The sequence below is a fragment of the Felis catus genome, chromosome A1 (assembly GCF_018350175.1).
Source record: "Felis catus isolate Fca126 chromosome A1, F.catus_Fca126_mat1.0, whole genome shotgun sequence".
Lineage (NCBI taxonomy): Eukaryota > Metazoa > Chordata > Mammalia > Carnivora > Felidae > Felis > Felis catus.
Window position 1 is genome coordinate 70,809,300 of NC_058368.1, and position 18,597 is coordinate 70,827,896.

Sequence of the window (18,597 nt, forward strand, 5' to 3'; positions counted from 1 at the left end):
CATTCCACAGAACTTCTAATATGCCTCTTTCTAAGTGCAGCATTCTGAAGTCTTAAATCTGTGACACTGCCCTTCAGCCTTTGAGACTCAGTGTTGGTGAAAATAACCTATATCGGCCAGACACCAAAAGGAAGGGAAAAATGGATTATGACACAGAGACTTTGCTGTTTATAACAAAAGAATAATGTAGCTTCATTTTCCTAATCTTTACTGGTTCAAATGGTTATTTAAGTTATTTAAGCTTTAAATAGTTACAGTAAATCATGGGTTGATTAGTTATTTTCACCCCAGTATCTCCTGGGGTGTGACAATTTGCCAGAGGTGTAGTTGAGCCAATACAAAAGCCCAATATTTCTAAGATTAACAGGGAGATATATTTGAGTTTCATGATAATTACAAGACCAAGTGGTAACAATGCAATGCACTTCTATTTAGGACACCTGTATTTTTTAGGGTAACATTAGTTAAGACTTGAGCACTGAGGTAGATTACAGTCTGGCCCCAGGCAGCACCTTTCCCTAAAAGGCAGTACATTTTTAGATTCACTAGCAGTCCCAGCTGCCTATCCCCTTTCTGCAAAGTCCCCTGGTTGCCCTGCCCCCCTCAAGCAGAGGGGATTCCAGGAGTCTTTCTTTTCTTTTATTTATTTTTAATTTTTTTTTTTTTATTTGAGAGAGAGAGAGTGCACACAAGCAGGGAAGAAGGGCGGGGTGGGGGTGGGAAGAGTGAGAGAGAGATAGATAGAGAGAGAGAAACAAAGAAGGGCAATCCCAAACAGACTCAAACACTCAGTGAAAAGTCCCAAGTTGCAGCTCGATTCCACAACCCTGGGATCATGACCTGAGTCGAAATCAAAAGTCGAGCGCTCAACTGACTGAAACTCCCCAGGCGCCCCCCAGGATTCTTTCTGCTTCTGTATTCCTTTCCCCATATCACCAGCAGATCTCAGGACCCACCCATTTTTCCCAATTATCTGTCTGCCTCTTTTACTAGAGTGAATAGCTTCTTTTTAAAATCTTTTTTTCTTGGGGCGCATGGGTGGCGCAGTCGGTTAAGCGTCCGACTTCAGCCAGGTCACGATCTCGCGGTCGGTGAGTTCGAGCCCCGCGTCAAGCTCTGGGCTGATGGCTCAGAGCCTGGAGCCTGTTTCGGATTCTGTGTCTCCCTCTCTCTCTGCCCCTCCCCCGTTCATGCTCTGTCTCTCTCTGTTCCAAAAATAAATAAAAGTTGAAAAAAAAATTAAAAAAAAATAAAATCTTTTTTCTTATTGTGGTAAAATATACATAACAAAAATTTTATTATTTTAAGTATGTTAAGTGTACAGTTCAGTAATGGTAAGTATATTCACATTGTTGTGCAATCATCACCACCATCCATCTCCAGAACTTTTTTCATCTTATAGAATGGAAATTCTGTACCCATTAAACAGTAATCCTCATCCCCACTTCCTCCCAGCTCCTGGCAACTCTCATTCTCTGTCTCTGAATCTGATTACTCTAGGAAACTCACAGAAGTGGAATCATACAGTATTTTTGTGTTTGTGTGCCTGCCTTACTTCTTTTAACATGATGTCCTCAGCTTCATCCCTGCTGTAACATGCTTCTACATTTTATAAAGATAGCTTCTTGAAGTCAGGAATCATTCAATAAATGTTTAAATTTGTTTGAGTTGAAAAACTGGGTGGATATAAAGGTAAAGTAATGAGATCTGTAAATAGTCCCAAACAGGAGGAAATAAACACTGACAGCCCCATATCAACAGGGTGACAGCCCACAGATCAACAGGCATGCATATGGCCAGAGTGCCTGGTACCCCACACTGACCTGCTGCTTCAGTTCCACCCTCCAGATGTCTCTTGTGAACAATCTCAACCTGGAACTACATAGGCAAGGAAATTCAGGGAGAAGTGGTTCCAGCTGAGCTGTGTCAAAGTGTGAAGGCCACTAAAATGCCATGAGAGTGTATCCCAGGGGCACTTGGGTGGCTTTGGCTCAGGTCATGATTTCATGTCCACGGGTTTGAGCCCCACATCAGGCTCTGTGCTGACCGCTCAGAGCCTGGAACCTGCTTTGGGTTGTGTGCCTCCCTGTCTCTCTGCCCCTCCCCTGCTCATGCTCTGTTTCTATCTCTCAAGAATAAATAAACATTAAAAAAAAAAAGAGCATGTCCCAGACGGGAGAGTTTCCATGTTGACCAGATACAGATAAGAACCAATCCTTCTCTTTGCAATTGTACATATCTGGTGACTTAAAATTTATCCACAATTGTCTCTGGCTTCATACATTGCAAATTTTCTCTTCTACTACCCACATACTTCTGGTGCCAGGTGCCTTAGGGGCCTATTCTTACTGGGATATGACCTCTGACCTTGCATGTCTACATGTGTGAGGCAGCACATTGGACAGTAATATTCCTAGAAAGCATTCCTAAACCAGGACAGCTAGTAATAACTAAACACAGAAGTGCTTGCAAATCACATAAATACAGGGGCATTTGGCTGGCTCAGTCGGTAAAGCATGCGACTCTTGATCTCTGAGTTGTTAAGTTTGAGCCCTATGTTGAGTGTAGAGATTACTTAAAAATAAAATATTAAAAAAAATCACATAAATATAGTCTACTAAATCTAAACCAAATATATCCTGGCCCAACTTACCCTTAGCTGGACCTTCAAAATGCTGCACCCACAGGGGTGCTTAGCTGCCTCAGTCAGTAGAACATGTGACTCTTGATCTCGGGGTTATGAGTTCAAGCCCCATGTTGGATGCAGAGATTACTTAAATAAATACATAAATAAGTAAATAAATAAATATGAAAATGCAGCCATTTCAACACCACTGAACACAAAAGAAGCTTGAGAGAGGGAAAGTTGGAGTACAAAGAGAAAGCACCTTGACTAATGGTAGTTAAAATTTCATTTTTAGGGGCACCTGGGTGGCTCAGTCGGTTGAGCGTCCGACTTCAGCTCAGGTCACGATCTCGCGGTCCGTGAGTTCGGGCCCTGCGTCGGGCTCTGGGCTGATGGCTCAAAGCCTGGAGCCTGCTTCCGATTCTGTGTCTCCCTCTCTCTCTGCCCCTGCCCCGTTCATGCTCTGTCTCTCTCTGTCTTAAAAATAAATAAAACGTTAAAAAAAATTTTCATTTTTATACACTTTACGAACACAAATGACCTAGAAAGGGCCCATTTAAGTCAGGAACCCTGAGGCTTAACCTCCACTGGCTTCAGGTAAAGTTGCCTTTGGCTCCTTCCATGCTAAGCATTAGTTCAATTGATTTTTGTTTTAATTTTTTGTTAAGAATATTTTCCAACATACACAAAGTTGAGGAATGTGTAACAAATCCCATTCCCACCTCGTGTACCCATCACTTGGCTTCAATAATTATCAGTATTGGTTCATTATTTTAGTGTCCCCCATTGCCACCCCCAAGCTTATTACGCTCTAGAGGTAATGTTTCTGGCCCCTATCCTTCTTTCTCAGATCTCTGCAAGGTTCTTACCCTACCAGATTGCTTAATTAAACAGGATAATATGTCTTTCCTAAATTTCCTATTTTTAAATGTCCTTGGGGATAAACATGTACTTTTATTTTTGTTTTAGAGGCTGTGAATAAAAACAGATTTGACTACCTCAAAGGAGGAACGCTGGATCCTTTTCTCTATTATATCCAGAAATATAGGAAATTAATAAAACCTTATTTTAAAATACACAAAAATTAGAAAACAGCTCTTGAAACCTATGAGTTAGTAATCTCATGAAGAAGCTCAACAAAACCACAGAAGTCCTGGTGAGAATGGGCATAGCTACAATTTCTTCAAGCAGAATCTGAAAGAAATTGAATCACCTCTTGTGGGAGGTCCTACTTTACTTAAAAGGCCACAAGGCCTGGGGCATTTTAATAAGGAGAACTACTCATATAGCAGTTCTTGGAATTATAATGAAGCTGGTGGAACATTTTCACATTATATTTATTAAATACCTACTGGTTACAAGTCACTAACCCAGGTGCTGGGGGCACACAGCACTGACAAGATAACCAGGTCCCTGATCTCAAAGAGCTCACAGTCTATTCCTAAAGATGTTGTTTTTTTTGTTTTGTTTTGTTTTGTTTTTTTAAATTTTTTTTTCAACGTTTATTTATTTTTGGGACAGAGAGAGACAGAGCATGAACGGGGGAGGGGCAGAGAGAGAGGGAGACACAGAATCAGAAACAGGCTCCAGGCTCCGAGCCATCAGCCCAGAGCCTGACGCCGGGCTCAAACTCATGGACCGCGAGATCGTGACCTGGCTGAAGTCGGATGCTTAACCGACTGCGCCACCCAGGCGCCCCAAGATGATGTTTTTTAAACTAGAGCACTAGTGGCTTTTCTAAGAGGGGACTTCCCACATGACCCTAGCACTGTCCCCTAAATGACAATAATACAAGCCCCCCTCCCTTTGATCAGTGGGCAGAAGTTCCCTCCCACCTTGAGAACCACTGAGGGAAAGGCAACAATAAGAAAGTAAATTCATGGAGAGCCTGGGGGGCTTAGTTAAGCATCTGATTCTTGGTTTGGGCTCAGGTCATGGTCTCACAGTTTGTGGGACTGAGCCCAGAATAGGGCTCTGCGCTGACAGCATGGAGCCTGCTTGGGATTCTCTCCCTCTCTCTCTCTGCCCCTTCCCCACTTGCACTCTCTCTCTCTCTCTCTCTCAAAATAGATAAACTTTAAAAAAATATATTAAGAAAAAGAAAGAGAATTCACAAACCCATAAAAATTGTGATATGGGCTGCGATGGAAACCGTCAGGTTGCTGTGCCAGTGGAATAGATTGGGAGGACACTCTAGTTTGGGCAGTCAGTGCAGGCCTCTTTGAGCAGGGGGCAAGTAGTCTAAATGTCCCAGAGGACAAGAAGGTGTAGCTGTGAGTGTTCTGGAAGGTAAGGAGCAACATGCATGGTAGGTAAGGGCCCTAAAGTGGGAAATGGCTTAGTGAACTTAAAAAAAGTGGAAAGAAGAACATGGGGCTGAAGTAAGGTGGAGAGATAGGCAGAGGTCAGATCCTGTAAGGCCTTCAGAGTTGTGGTGATGAATTTGGGTTTTATTCTAAATGCTTCCTAATGGAAGCCACCAAAGGGTTTTAAGAAGAGAATTGATGTAATAATGGTAATAAGGAGAAGTAATTAATGCCACTGAGCACCTGCTCTGGGCCAGCAAGGCTTTAAGCTCTTTATATATATTAACTCAATTTATCCTTATAACAGCCCTATGAGGTGAGTATATTTATATTCCCATCTTATAGAGGAGGAAACTGAAGCACGGAGAACTTAACTTGCCTAAAGTCTAGTACAGTCTGGGAACCACTTGCTGAACCAAGTAAAGTGCTGAACTAGTAAAGTTTAGCACAGCTAGTAAAGCCTGTGTTAATACCTTAGTCCCCCAACTGTGAAGCGGCAGGAGTTGTATTTGCTGAAAGTAGTGCAATCTGGCAGGAAGGACTTAGAGTGAAGAGTTGTGTTTGCTGCCCTACTTCAGAAGCATTTCTCTGACCTAGAAAGTTGCCCATATCTATTCTGATCCTATTGCAGGCATATGTATCCCATGATGGATTAACTGTTAATTAAGGCATGCACATGGTGAGGCTCACATATTAGGCAGTACTTCTAACAACAAAAACAATGAATCCCTCGGAAAATTGGCCTGTTCTGGCTGGGAAAACGCAAAAGTCGCCTTAAAAACCCAGAAGCACGAAGAGAAGTAACTGGATGGAGTCACCAGAAAACCTCTGAAGAAGTGGCCATCCATTCCGTGCCTCTGCTCTGCCCGCCATGATAGCGGACAAGAAGGTTCTGAGCTCTCAGACATCCCTGGTTAGGGGAGGGAACAGGTGCTCCAGGCAGCGGGGCGTGACTTGCAGGGACGAGGTGGGGCTGGGCTGGGCTTGTGGGGCGGGGCCACGTGGGGGGCGTGCCCACGGGCGTGGCGAGACGAGGAAGGACCTGTCTGAGGCGGGGCGCGCGCGTCAGGAAGATGGCGCTGCGTCTGCTGTGGAGAGCGCCACGCGGAACGGCGGCGGCGGCGCTGCCGAGGCTGTGAGTGCAGGTCCCTGGTCCCCCGCCACCCGGGCCGGCCTCCCCAGTTCCTGCCGGGAACCCCCGCCGGCCGGGAGCACCGTGCCCCTGTCGCGCGCCGGCTCGACCTCTGCCAAGGTCGCCGACGCCCAGCGAGGGTCGCCCGTCCTCCGCGTGCCTCCCTGTGGGAGGGTCATTGCTTGGGGGCCGGGAAAATGGGTACAAACATTCGATTAGCAGCCCCAGAACACAAAACCAGCCCCCCGCCCCCCCCCCCCCCACAAGTGGAAACCGCGAACGTGTGCTGTTTGATGAAAGGGGTCTTGGAATCAGCGTCCGCGAGGCGGCTCGCCTGCTGAGGGAGAACACCCTTCGCTCGTTGGTTCAGTACAGCGGTTCCCAAACTGGTCTCAGGACCCCTGTATGCGCCGAAAAACTATTGACCCCGACGAGCTCTTGCTTGTATCTAGTAATTTTTGCGGCGTGAGGAGTTAAAACAAGTTTAAAAAAATCTTCATTTACGAATAACACACCCGTTGCATTTTAACACACCCATATGTAGTGAAAGAGTGGTGTGGTTTTAGATTTTCGAAAGTCTCTTTGGTTTAATAGAGATCAGCTGGAGTCTCCTCTCCGCTGATTTGGAGAAGGTTTACAAAGCAGTTCCGGGCTCACGGAGGTGCTAGTTGGAAAAGGGAAGACCTCTCAGACCGTGTCGAAGCGGGTCGGGAACTCTCAGGTGTGCTGGGACCGCCCTTGGATAGCCGCTGGGCTAGCAGTTGCCTACTACGTGCGCACACGTTACCTTATCTGGCTCCCTGACCACCATGTGAAGAAGTCAGAACGAGGAAACTGAGGCTTGGAGAGGCTAAGTGACGCCAAGCAGAGAATGGCAGAGTTTGGTTTAGAAACCAAGCCTGTGGCTCTTGGTCTGGAACTTCTTCCATTTGCTTGCTCCCCGCTTCCGGACTCTCCAGTGTGTCCCGCGCCAGGCCCTACCCCGTCTGGTACATCCCGCCTTCCCCTTTCCCAGACCTGAGCCTGGTATGTGGCCCTGGGCTCAGGGGTTCACCCCTGGAACCAGAGATGGCTGCCAAGGCGGTAACACCCAGGCCCTTCCAGAAGGCCCCCTTTTCCTTCAGTAATGTGGTCCAGTGACCACATGCAGTCACCTATTTCTAAGGCACTTGGGGCTCATCTCAAAGTGCTCTTTGCCATCTTTAGCGCCTGGGCTCATTCTCCACACACACATATCCTACGAAGGCCGTGGCAGCAGGCTTTCGTGCTGGGTGCTTCAGGGAGCCTGCTTCCTGGGTTAAATCCTCTGTTTCCGCATCTTCAGAACACACAGAATTGGGAGAAGTAAAGGTGCTAAACGTCAGCTTAGAAAGGTCTGCCTAGAGATGCCTTAATTTCTAGTTAGGTTGCATTTAAGCTTCAGGCCGGTAGACCTGCTTCTGGTGGCTCTTTCCTTCTGTTTTTAGAGTGTCAGGACCATTGCTGCTAGGCGGGGACCATGCGAGTGCTGTCCTTGATGCCTCGTTTTCCACCCTGCCTCTGGCCCTGCTGCTTTCTGTAGCCACTGCTCAATTTATGTAAATACCTGCCCTCAGTCTCGGGGAGCATAACTCTCCACTCCTAGGGATGCTATTGGTTCGACTGTCTTTTAAGTCCTCTCTGCCGACAGAGAAAATTAAAAAAAAAAAAAAAAAGTGTGAATAGTAACCCATATATATATACCTTCATCTATAAATATATATATTTTTACAATAGGCTCTACACCCAAGGTGGGGCTAGAACTCACCAACCTGAGATCAAGAGTTACGTGCTCTACCGACTGAGCCAGATGCCCCAGAATATTTCTGTATAAAACCACTGTATCTATATTAACCTAAACCTGAGTTCATACTGCCTCCAACTGTAATCCATTGCCACATGGATCATTCTAGCCTCCTCCCCTTTGCTTGATTAATAAATTTTCACCACAACAGTTAGAAACCTGGCTCCCATCATCCACCATCCAGTTACTTAATTGTCCAGTTTTAGCATACCCATACAGCAGTATTTGAATTGTTAGGCCATACTCTGGGGGAAAGAACTGTCAACGAAGTACAGTACTTGTGTGCAGTTCCTGTTCCTTTAGTCTTACAGGTGCCACTCATTTCCACAGTTACTTAGTTCAGGGCCTATTTCTCCCATCCCCTTCAGTGAGGTTGTTTCACACATTTGCAATACAGTTTGAGAGTCCCTTGTCATAATCTGCATTATTTCCTACCTCCCACATGAATTTTTTTAAATTGCATATATTAAGGTTCTTTTTGCTATAAAATTCTGTGGATTTTGACAAATGCATAATAGCATGTATCTACCATAAGAGTATTATATACAGAATTGTTTTATTTCCCTGAAAATCCCCCTGTGCTTCACCTGTTTGTCCCTCCTGGCTTCTCCCAAACTCCTGATCATATTCCTGTCTCTATAGTTTTGCCTTTTCCAGAATGTCATAGAATTGGAATTACATAGTATGCAGTCCCATTAGACTGCATTCTTTCACTTAGCAATGTTCATTAAGGTTCCTCCCATGTCTTTTTCATGGCTTCTTAACTCATTTTCTTTTACTGCTGAATATTCCATTGTAGAGATGTTTCACAGTCTGTCCACCTATTGAAGGACATTTTAGTTCTATAAAGGTTTAATAAAGCTACTATAAACATTCTCGTGCAGATTTTCTCTGGGTATAAGTTTTCAAATTAATTGGGTGAATACCTAGGAATATGATTGTATGGTAGCTTTGTAAGAAACTACAAACTATCTTCCAAAGTGCCTGTACCATTTTGCATTCCAATCATCAATGGAAGGATGCTGTACATCCTTGCCAGCATTTAGTATTGTCAGTTGAAAAAACTTGTTTAGTCATGCTAACAGGTGCGTAGTGGTAGCTGTTGTTGGTCTAATGTTCGTTTGTTTTAACTTGAAATTCCCTGATGTCAGGTGATGTTGGACATCTTGTCATATGTTTATTTGCCATCTGTGTATCTTCTTTGGTAAGGTGTGTATTCTGATCTTCTGCCTACTTCTTAGATTGTTTTCTTATTGTTGAGTTTTAAGTATTTGTTGCATAGTTTAGATATAAGTCTTATAAAAGATATATGTTTGGCAAATATTTTCTCCCAGTCTGTGACTTGTCTTTTCATTCTCTAATGGTATCTTTGACAGAGCAGAAGTTTTCTTATTTTAATGAAATCATGCTTACTTTTTCTTTCGTGGATCATGCTTTTGCTGTTATTTTTGAAAACTCATTGCCAAATCCAGAGTCACATAGATTTTCTCCTGTATTTCCTTCTAAAAGTTCTACAGTATTATGTTTTATACTTGGGCCTGTGATCTATTTTAAGTTAGTTTTTATAAATAGAAGGTGTTTGTCTAATTTTTTTGGATGTTGATCCAATTGTTCCATCCCATTTGTTGAAAAAATTGTCCTTTCTCCATTGAATTGCTTTTGCTCCTTTGTCAAAGGTCAGTTGGCCCTATTTGTGTGGGTCTGTTTCTGGACTCTTAATTTTGTTATATTGACCTGTGTGTCTGTTCTTTTGCCAATATTATGCTGTCTTTATTACTGTAACTTTATAGTAAGTCTTGAAGTTGGGTAACATCAGTTCTCCAACTTCAGTTTTCTTTCATATTATGTTCGCTATTCTGAGTCTTTGCCTTTCTGTATAAACTTTAGAATCAGTTTGCTGATATCCACAAAATAGCTTGCTGAGATGCGATTGGAACTGCATTGAATCTATAGATTAAATTGGGAAGAATTGACATCTTAACAATATTGAGTCTTCCAATCCATGAATATGGACTATTTCCCCATTTATTTAAATGTTCTTGATTTCTTTCATCAGAGTTGTATAGTTCTCTGCATACAGGTCTTGTACATGTGTTGTTGGATTTATACCTAAATATTTCATTCTTTGGGTGCTGTTGCAAATGGTATCGTGTTTTAAATTTCAAATTCCAATTGTTCATTGCTAGTTTATAGGAAAGCAATTATCTTTTAAATATTAATTTTGTGTCCTGCAGCCTTGTCATAATCACTTATAATTTACATGAGTTATTTTTTGTGAGTCCTTTGGGATTTTGTACATAGATGATCATGTAGTTCTCAAAAACTTTTTAAAAAATTAATTAATTTTAAGAGAGAGACAGTGTGAGTGGGAGAAAGAGAGAAAGAATCCCAAGCAGGCTTCACTGTGCCAGGTGTGGAGCCTGATGCAGGGCTTGAACCCACAAACTGTGAGATGATGACCTGAGCTGAAACCAAGAGTCAGACACTTAACCAACTGAGCCACCCAGGCATCCCTCAAAGACATTTTTATTTCTTCTTTCTCAAGATGTGTGCCTTTTTATTTCCTTTTCTTGTTTTATTGCACTAGCTAGTGGCTCTAATAAGATGTCAATAAGAGTGATGAGAGGTGGCATTCTTGCCTTGTTCCCAATCTTAGGGAAAGCATCCAGTTTCCCATCATTAATTATGATATAAGCTGTATGTATTTTGTAGATGTCTTTTATTCCCTATTTGCTGATACTTTTTGTTTTTTATTGTGAATGGGTGTTGGATTTTATCAGGTTCTTTTTCTGCATCAATTGATATGGTTTTCCTTGTTTAGCCCGTCAATGTGGCAGATTACATTAATTGATTTTTGGATGTTGAACCAGCTTTGTATCCCTGGAATAAATTCTATTTGGTCATAGTGTATAATTCTTTTTATACATTTTTGGATTTGATCTGCAGATATTTTGTTAGGGGTTTTCTATCTATGTTCATGAGAGATATTGGTCTGTAATTTTCCTTTTTTGTACTGTGTGTGTGTGTGTGTGTGTGTGTGTTTTGGGGGGGTGGGGAGAGAATGCAGGTGTGAGTAGGGGAGAGGCAGAGGAAGAAAGAGAGAGGAAATCTTAAGCAGGCTCTATGCCCAGCATGGAGCCTGGCACAGAGCTTGATCTCACAACCTAGGCCAAAATCAAGAGTTGGTTGCTTAACCCAGTGAGCCACCCAAGCGCCCCTGTAGTGTGTTTATTGGTATTGGTTTCTGTGTATCTCATGACTTTTTTGTTTCTCTATTCCTTCTTTACTGCTTTCTTTTGCACTAAGTGAATACTTTGTAATGTTTTAATATTTTAAATTTCTTTAATGATTTTTAACTACTTTTTTACTTTTTAAATTGGAGTATAGTTGACACAGTTTTTTTTTTTTTAATACTGTTTTTAAAGAGATTTTTTAGTGGTTACTCTAGGGCTTACCATGTACATTTTTGAAAAGAATTGTGGTAAAATAAAATACATGTAACATAAGCTTTGTCATTTTAACCATTCTAAGTATACAGTTTAGTGGCATTGCCACATTCACACTGTTGTGCAACCATTACCACTATCCACATTTTTTTCCTCACTCCAAACAGAAACTCTGTACTCATGAAGCAATAATTCCTTCTCTATCACCTGGTAGTCCCTAGTCTACTTTCTGTGTTTCTGAATTTGCTTATTTTAGATATGTAAGTGGGATCATATAATTTACATTCTTTTGTTTCTGGCTTATCTCACTTTGCATAATGTTTTCAAGAATCATTCATGTTGTAGTATGTATGAGAACTGAATTCCTTTTTATGGCTGGCTAATATTCCATCGTAAGTATATCACCATATACATATTAACTTATAAGAATCTACTTTTGATTTATACTAGATTCCAGAAGAGAAATGTTACTTCTATATAGTTCTATTTCCTTTTCTTCTTTTTTGTGGTATTATAGTTATACATATTATATTTATTTCTTTTTTCTTTTTTTTTTTTTAGTGTTTTTAATTTATTTTTGAGAGAGAGTGTGTGTGTGAGTGGAGGGGGGCAGAGAGAGAGGGAGACACAGAATCTGAAGCAGGCTACAGGCTCCGAGCTATCTGCACAGAGCCTGATACGGGGTCCAAACTCACCGACTGCAAGATCATGCATGACCTGAGCCAAAGTTAGACGCTCAACCAACACCACCCAGGTGCCCCACATATTATATGTTACAAACCCAGTATACATTGTTGTAGTTTTACTTATTTTATGTCTTTTAATTGATTAAAAAAAACTTTTTAAATGTTTTATGTTTGAGAGTGAGAGAGCGTGAGTAGGGGTGGGGCAGAGAGAGAGGGAGACACAGAATCTGAAGCAAGTTCCAGGCTCTGAGCTGTCAGTAACAGAGCCCCACACAGGGCTCGAACCCATGAACTGTGAGATCATGATCTGAGCCAAAATCGGATGCTCGACTGACTGAGCCACCCAGCCGTCCCTTAATTGATTAATTTTCAAAGAAAGCTCCATGCCCAATGTGGGGCTTGAGCTCATGATCCTGAGGTAAAGGGTCGCATGCTCTACTGACTGAACCAGCCAAGCACCCCAATTTTATGTCTTTTAAACTTAGAGAAGGAGACACAAGTTCACAGACACAAGTTCACAGACACACACACACACACACACACACACATTTTGTAGTATTTGTTATACTTACTTTCTTATTTACTAGTTCTGGTTTTCATTTGTTCCTATAGAGTTGAGTCACCATCTGGTGCCATTTTTTAACACAGTACATCTTTGTTCTCACCTCCTTTGTGTTGTTATTGGTAAATATACTACATTTCTATATGTTACTGGCCTGACAACACAATTATATAATATTCTTTTATATAGTTGCTTTTTAAATTAGACAAGAGAAGAAAGGAGCAGGAATGTGCATTTATCCTTAATTACTTTATTACTATTTGTGTATGTGTGTGTATGGATTTGATCTGTCTGGGATCACTTTCAGCCTGAAGAACTCTCTTTAGTATGTCTTTAAAGTTCTTAAAAAAAAATTTTTTTTTAACGTTTATTTATTTTTGAGACAGAGAGAGACAGAGCATGAACGGGGGAGGGTCAGAGAGAGGGAGACACAGAATCCGAAACAGGTTCCAGGCTCCAAGCTGTCAGCACAGAGCCCGACGCGGGGCTCGAACTCACAGACCGCGAGATCATGACCTGAGCCGAAGTCGGCAGCTCAACCGACTGAGCCACCCAGGCGCCCCTAAAATTCTTTTAAGTTTATTTATTTATTTTGAGAGAGGGAGAGCAAGTGGGGTAGGGGCAGAGAGACAATCCCAAGCAGGCTCCACACTGTCAGTGCAGAGCCCCATGCAGGGCTCAAACTCACAAACCGTGAGATCATGACCTGAGCCTAAATCAGGAGTCAGACTGACCACCCAGGTGCCCCTCTTTAATATTTCTTGTAAGGTGGGTCTGCTAGCAATAGCCCTACACGTGTGTGTGGCCTTTCAAACCCTCTCCTTTCTCCCTTTTTAGTTCAGTCCCTGCGGCTGTTTCCACTTTCTCTCCAGCTGCTTTTGGGGGGGGGGGTGCTTTTCCTCGTACTCTCCCCCCCACCCTCATTCTGTCTCCCCACGCAAAAACAGTTCCCTGCCCTCCATAGCTTTTCTCTCCCCCAGTTCGCCTCTCTGCGCTGCGTACCTGCTGAATTCTGTGGTTCTGGTTGTGCAGATTGTTGTGTTAATCCTCAGATCACTTGTCTAGGTGTGCAGGATGGTTTAGTGTTGGTCTGGCTGTATTTCATGGACGCAAGACACAAAGATAACTTCCATGCCGTTCCACCATCTTGGCTCCTCCCTGTGTGTGGCCTTTCAGAAGCCCAGGAAAAGGTCAGAGCTTTTCAAAGTTGATGGATATCTCATTTTCCAGCTTTTTCATTAAAGCTTTATTTAAGGTATACAAGTATACAGCTTTATTTAAGATTTTATTTTTAAGTCATCGCTACACCCAGCTTGGGGCTTGAACCCACAACCTCGAGATTAAGAGTTGCGTGTTCTGCCGACTAAGCCAGCCAGGTGCCCAGGTGTACAGTTTTATAATTTAACATCTGCGTACACTACGAAGTGATTACCACCACAAGTCTAGTTACCATCCTTCACCATACTGTTGACCCTCTTTACCCATTTTGCCCACCAGGCCCCCAACCCTGTTAACCCTCTGGTAACCATTAGTCTGTTCTCTGTATCTGAGATTATTTTTATTTTGTTTGTTCATTTCATTTTTTTTTTTTTTTTAAGATTCTACATGTAACATCATATGGTATTTGTATGGTATTTGCTCTTCTCCATCTGACTTACTTTGCTTGAATACCCTCAAGATCCAAACATGTTGCAGATGGCAAGATTTCATTCTTTTTTGTGGCTGAGTAGTATTTCATTGTATAAATATACCACATCTTTATCCATTCATCTGTTGATGGACATTTTGTTTCCGTATATTGGCTATTGTAAACAGTACTGCAGTGAACATAACAATAAACAGGAGAGCATATATCTTTTTAGTGAAAGTTTTCCTATTACCTGGAGGTAGAAGAGTTGGGTCATAGGGTAGTTCTATTCTTAATTTTTTGAGGAAACTCCAAATTGTTTTACATAGTGGCTGCTCCAGTTTACAATCCCAGCAACAGTGTGTGAGGGTTCCCTTTTCTCTGCACCCTCTCCAACACTTGTTATTTTTCGTCTTTTTGGTAATAGCCATTTTTACAGGGGTTAGGTAATATCTTATTTTGGTTTTTATTTGCATATCCCTAATAATTATTGATGTTGAGCATCTTTTTCATTTGCCTGTTGGCCATCTCTATGTATTCTTTGGAGAAATGTCTATTCAGATCTTCTCCCCATTTCATAATCAGGTTGTTGTTGAGTTGTATGAATTCCTTTTGTATATTTTGGATATTCACCCCTTATTGGATATGTGGTTTGCAAATATTTTCTCCCATTCAGTGGGTTGACTTTTCATTTTCCTGTTAATTTCTTTTGCTGTACAGAAGCTTTTTTCTTTGATGAGGTCCCATTTGTTTACTTTTACTTTTGTTTTTCTTGCCTTTGAAGTCAGATCCACAAAGACATTGCTAAGACTGATGTCAAGGACTTTACTGCTTATGTTTCTTCTAGGAGTTTTATGGTTTCAGGTCTTACATTCTAGTTTTTAATCCATTTTGAGTTAATTTTTGTGTATGGTGTAATATAGTGGTCTGTATTCTTGTGCATGTAGCTATCCAGTTTCCCCAACACTATTTATTGAAGAGACTGTTCTTTCTCCATTGTATATTCTTGGCTCCAGCTTTTCCTTTTAAGCTTTTTGGTTAGCCTGTCGTTTGCCCTGTTATCCAGCATCTCAGGTAGTGATGATATTAAATAATTGCTTCTGATTGTTTTGACAAACGCCCTCAGGGAGAATGCTGTTCCCACTGTTCAGGCTCTAAGCCAGGTGAGCCCTGCAAATGGAGTCTTCCAGGGAGCTACCAGGTGGCGGTTCTCTGTGTGTGGTGCTTTCAAAGACCTCCCACCCTACCCTGTCCCCTCCGGTGGCTGCCAGACTGCTGGTTTTCACAAGGATTATGACTGTTGGTTTTTAAGGCTACCACCGAACTGGGGAGAGGGCGTGGGTAAGTTAAAAAAACAACAATAACAAAAACCCACATGGTTTGCTGTTCTTAACTGAGATTCATCCGTGTTTCTTGAATAAATGCTCCCAGATTGCTGCAGGCCTTTGGTTAATGTCTAGAATTCTAAAAAAGTTGATTCTGACTGCCAATATTCTCATTGTTATTGTAGAGGATTAGGTTTTTGAAGTTCCTTTCTCTGCAATTTTGCGGGTCACCCCTGCTTAGAATTTTGATCAAGAATTTGAGTTGGGGTGCCCAGGTGGCTCAGTTAGTTGAGCATCTGGCTCTTGATTTCGGCTCAGGTCATGATCTCATGGTTTATGGGATTGAGCCCCATGTCGAGCTCTGTGCTGACAGTGTGGAGCCTGCTTGGGATTCTCTGTATCCCTCTCTCTCTGCCCCTCCCCTGCACACGCGCGTGCTCTCTCTCTCTCTCTCTCTCTCTCTCTCTCAAAATAAGTAAAATAAACTTAAAAAGAATGGATTTGAATTTATAAAATGTTTTTTCAGTATCTGTTGTGATCATGTGGCTTTTCTTCTTAAGTATGTTAATATGATGAATCAGATTGATTAGTTAAAAAAATTTTTTTTAATGTTTATTTATTTTTGAGAGAGAGAGACAGAGACAGAGCATGAGTGGGGGAGGAGCAGAGAGAGGGGAAACACAGAAGCTGAGGCAGGCTCCAGGCTCTGAGCCATCAGCCCAGAGCTGGATGTGGGGCTCAAACTCAAAAACCATGAGATCATGATCTGAGCTGAAATAGAGTTGGACACTTAACCAAATGAGCTCCCAGGTGCCCTGAAGTGTTATTTTGAAATATTTATTGGCATCATTAGAAATTGACTTTACTTGCCCAAGTGCGTGGTGAGAAGCTAAAAGGAGATGCTGTAAACAAATATGTTTTGGGTTGTAAGGCAGAAAGTAATGTTAAGTGGTCCGGGAGGCAGGGGATCAACCATCTCAACTTTCCCAGGACATTCCTGGTTTTAGCACCAAAAGTCCCACATTCCAGGAAACCTGTTTCAGGCAAAGCAGGATAGTTATTCACTCTAGAGATAGAGAAGTGAAGGGCTGGGACACCTGTGTGTCTCAGTCGGTTGTGTCCGACTTTGGCTCAGGTCATGATCTCATGGTTCATGGGTTTGAACCCCACATTGGGCTCTGTGCTGACAGCTCAGAGCCTGGGGCCTGCTTCAGATTCTGTGTCTCCATCTTTCTCTGCCCCTTCCCTGCTTGTGCTCTGTCTGTCTGTCTGTCTCTCTCTCTCTCTCTCTCTCTCAAAAATAAATAAACATTAAAAAAAAAGGGGGTGGGGAGTGAGAGAGAGAGAAGTGAAGGGCTGTAGGATGAAATGAAGATGACCTAAGATGGTAGACCAGGGCCTTTGTTAAGAGGCTGAAGAGAAGAGAAAGAGGGAGGAGACTCTGAGGATGTAGGAAATACCATGACGGGGTACATAGACCAGGAGTAGCCTGGGGGCAGGGAACATGTCCTCGGGCTGGACGGAGAAGTTGGTGGGAAATGAGGTATCTCAGAGAAAAACTAGTGGGCAACAGTCAAGCTGGTGAGTAAGAACTAAAAGTGGTAGCTGGGCCTGAATCGGAAGATGCACATGTCCATGGGTGGTACCTCCTGGAGAAGATATCCCTGCAAAGGGAAACTCCCAGCAAGGTACTGTTTGCCAAAACAAGGCTGTGCCACGTCTACTAAATAGCATAGCCTTTGCTTGTGGATCTGTCTATTCCAGCGTGTAGTGCTTCAGCTCTCATTGTACTGTTTCCCTGTCATAGAGTTTTGCTGTGAACTAGAACCATCTGTGTGGGTACAGGCCAGGAGGAAGAACATTGGGTAACCTAAATGGTTTCTGTGGTAAAGGCCAGCAGGTAGGTAGGAAAGGCCAGGACCTGAAGATGAATTCTGACTAAACAACCGTTACCCTATACCCCCTTCCCCCCATGGGCCCATAGCGGAGTTGAGGACAATTTTACCACATGTGCTTTTCTCTACTCCCCAGACTGTGGCCACCAAAGTCTTTGCCCTCTCAAGGAACTGTCCTGAGTGCCCCTGTCTTGCAGAATGTTTGAGTGACATATGCACTTTACTATTCTAGAAATACTCCATGTGGTGTGTTGAGGATAGGGTATTCTCTGAAGTTACTTACATATGAGACTTAGAAAGTGAACACATATGCTTGGTTGTGGATGAGCCTGGGGGAAGACATCATACATAGTGAAATCACATCCACAGAGTGGCTGACACGGCTCAGCATTGGTACTTTCCTGAAGTGACTGTTTTCTCCAGTTAGGGCTTTACAGCAGCCAATGTCTGATTGATGTAATTTCTGAGAACAGCCTTTGGTCAGTTTCCTTAACTGGGTGTTGTGGTGGCTGCTCTATAGGAGCTGCTATTTTATGCGTGACTCCCTGTGAGGAAGTCCGCTAAAATTTTAGGTACATGTGGCTAAAATTTTAGGGAGGCAGGGAGAAGAAAGCTGGGCTCCTTGGGGAGTGGTTATTGATGGGTTTGATGACTGTTCTTAAGATTGGAAGAGTTGTTAATTGTAAAAACAATATGCTTTCGTGCCCCTGAGTGCAACTGGAGCTGTGTTCTATTGATACATTTGACTTCTTTATTCCTCTACACATTGCTCATGATGGCAACAGTTTCAGAATTTTATTAGTTAATAAAAAGATCAAAGAAATAACGTTTATGTTTTCATATAGGTCACTGGGTATGAATTTAAATCCATTGTAATTCAAACAGGTTTAATTTATTTCATGTTGTTAACTTGAATGTTTTATCGCATATCAATTAAATAACTCACTTGAATGATGTAGATAATAAATGGGCTCAAGAATTGAGATTTATTCCTTCCTTCCTTCTCTTCCCCTTTCTTTTCTTTCTCTCCTTTTCCACATCTTCCTTCCCTTCCTTCCATAAACCAAGTTTAAGGTGGCTTTTTATTTAGTTGCTTTGATTTTATATTTTGGTTAAGTTTTAGGATGTTTACTAATCTTGGAGCATTGATGTATGCTACTGTTCCTTGAC

General features: G+C 42.3%; 1 protein-coding gene across 1 annotated transcript in view; it reads left to right on the plus strand.

Moving 5' to 3' along the window:
• Positions 1-5,955: 5,955 nt before the first annotated feature.
• CLYBL (citramalyl-CoA lyase) overlaps positions 5,956-18,597 on the plus strand; it is a 266,697-nt gene continuing 254,055 nt past the window's right edge. Inside the window, exon 1 of the mRNA XM_011280713.3 lies at positions 5,956-6,067. Coding sequence (XP_011279015.1) covers positions 6,006-6,067 — 62 coding nt within the window. The 5' untranslated portion in view covers positions 5,956-6,005. The remainder of the gene's footprint in view (positions 6,068-18,597) is intronic.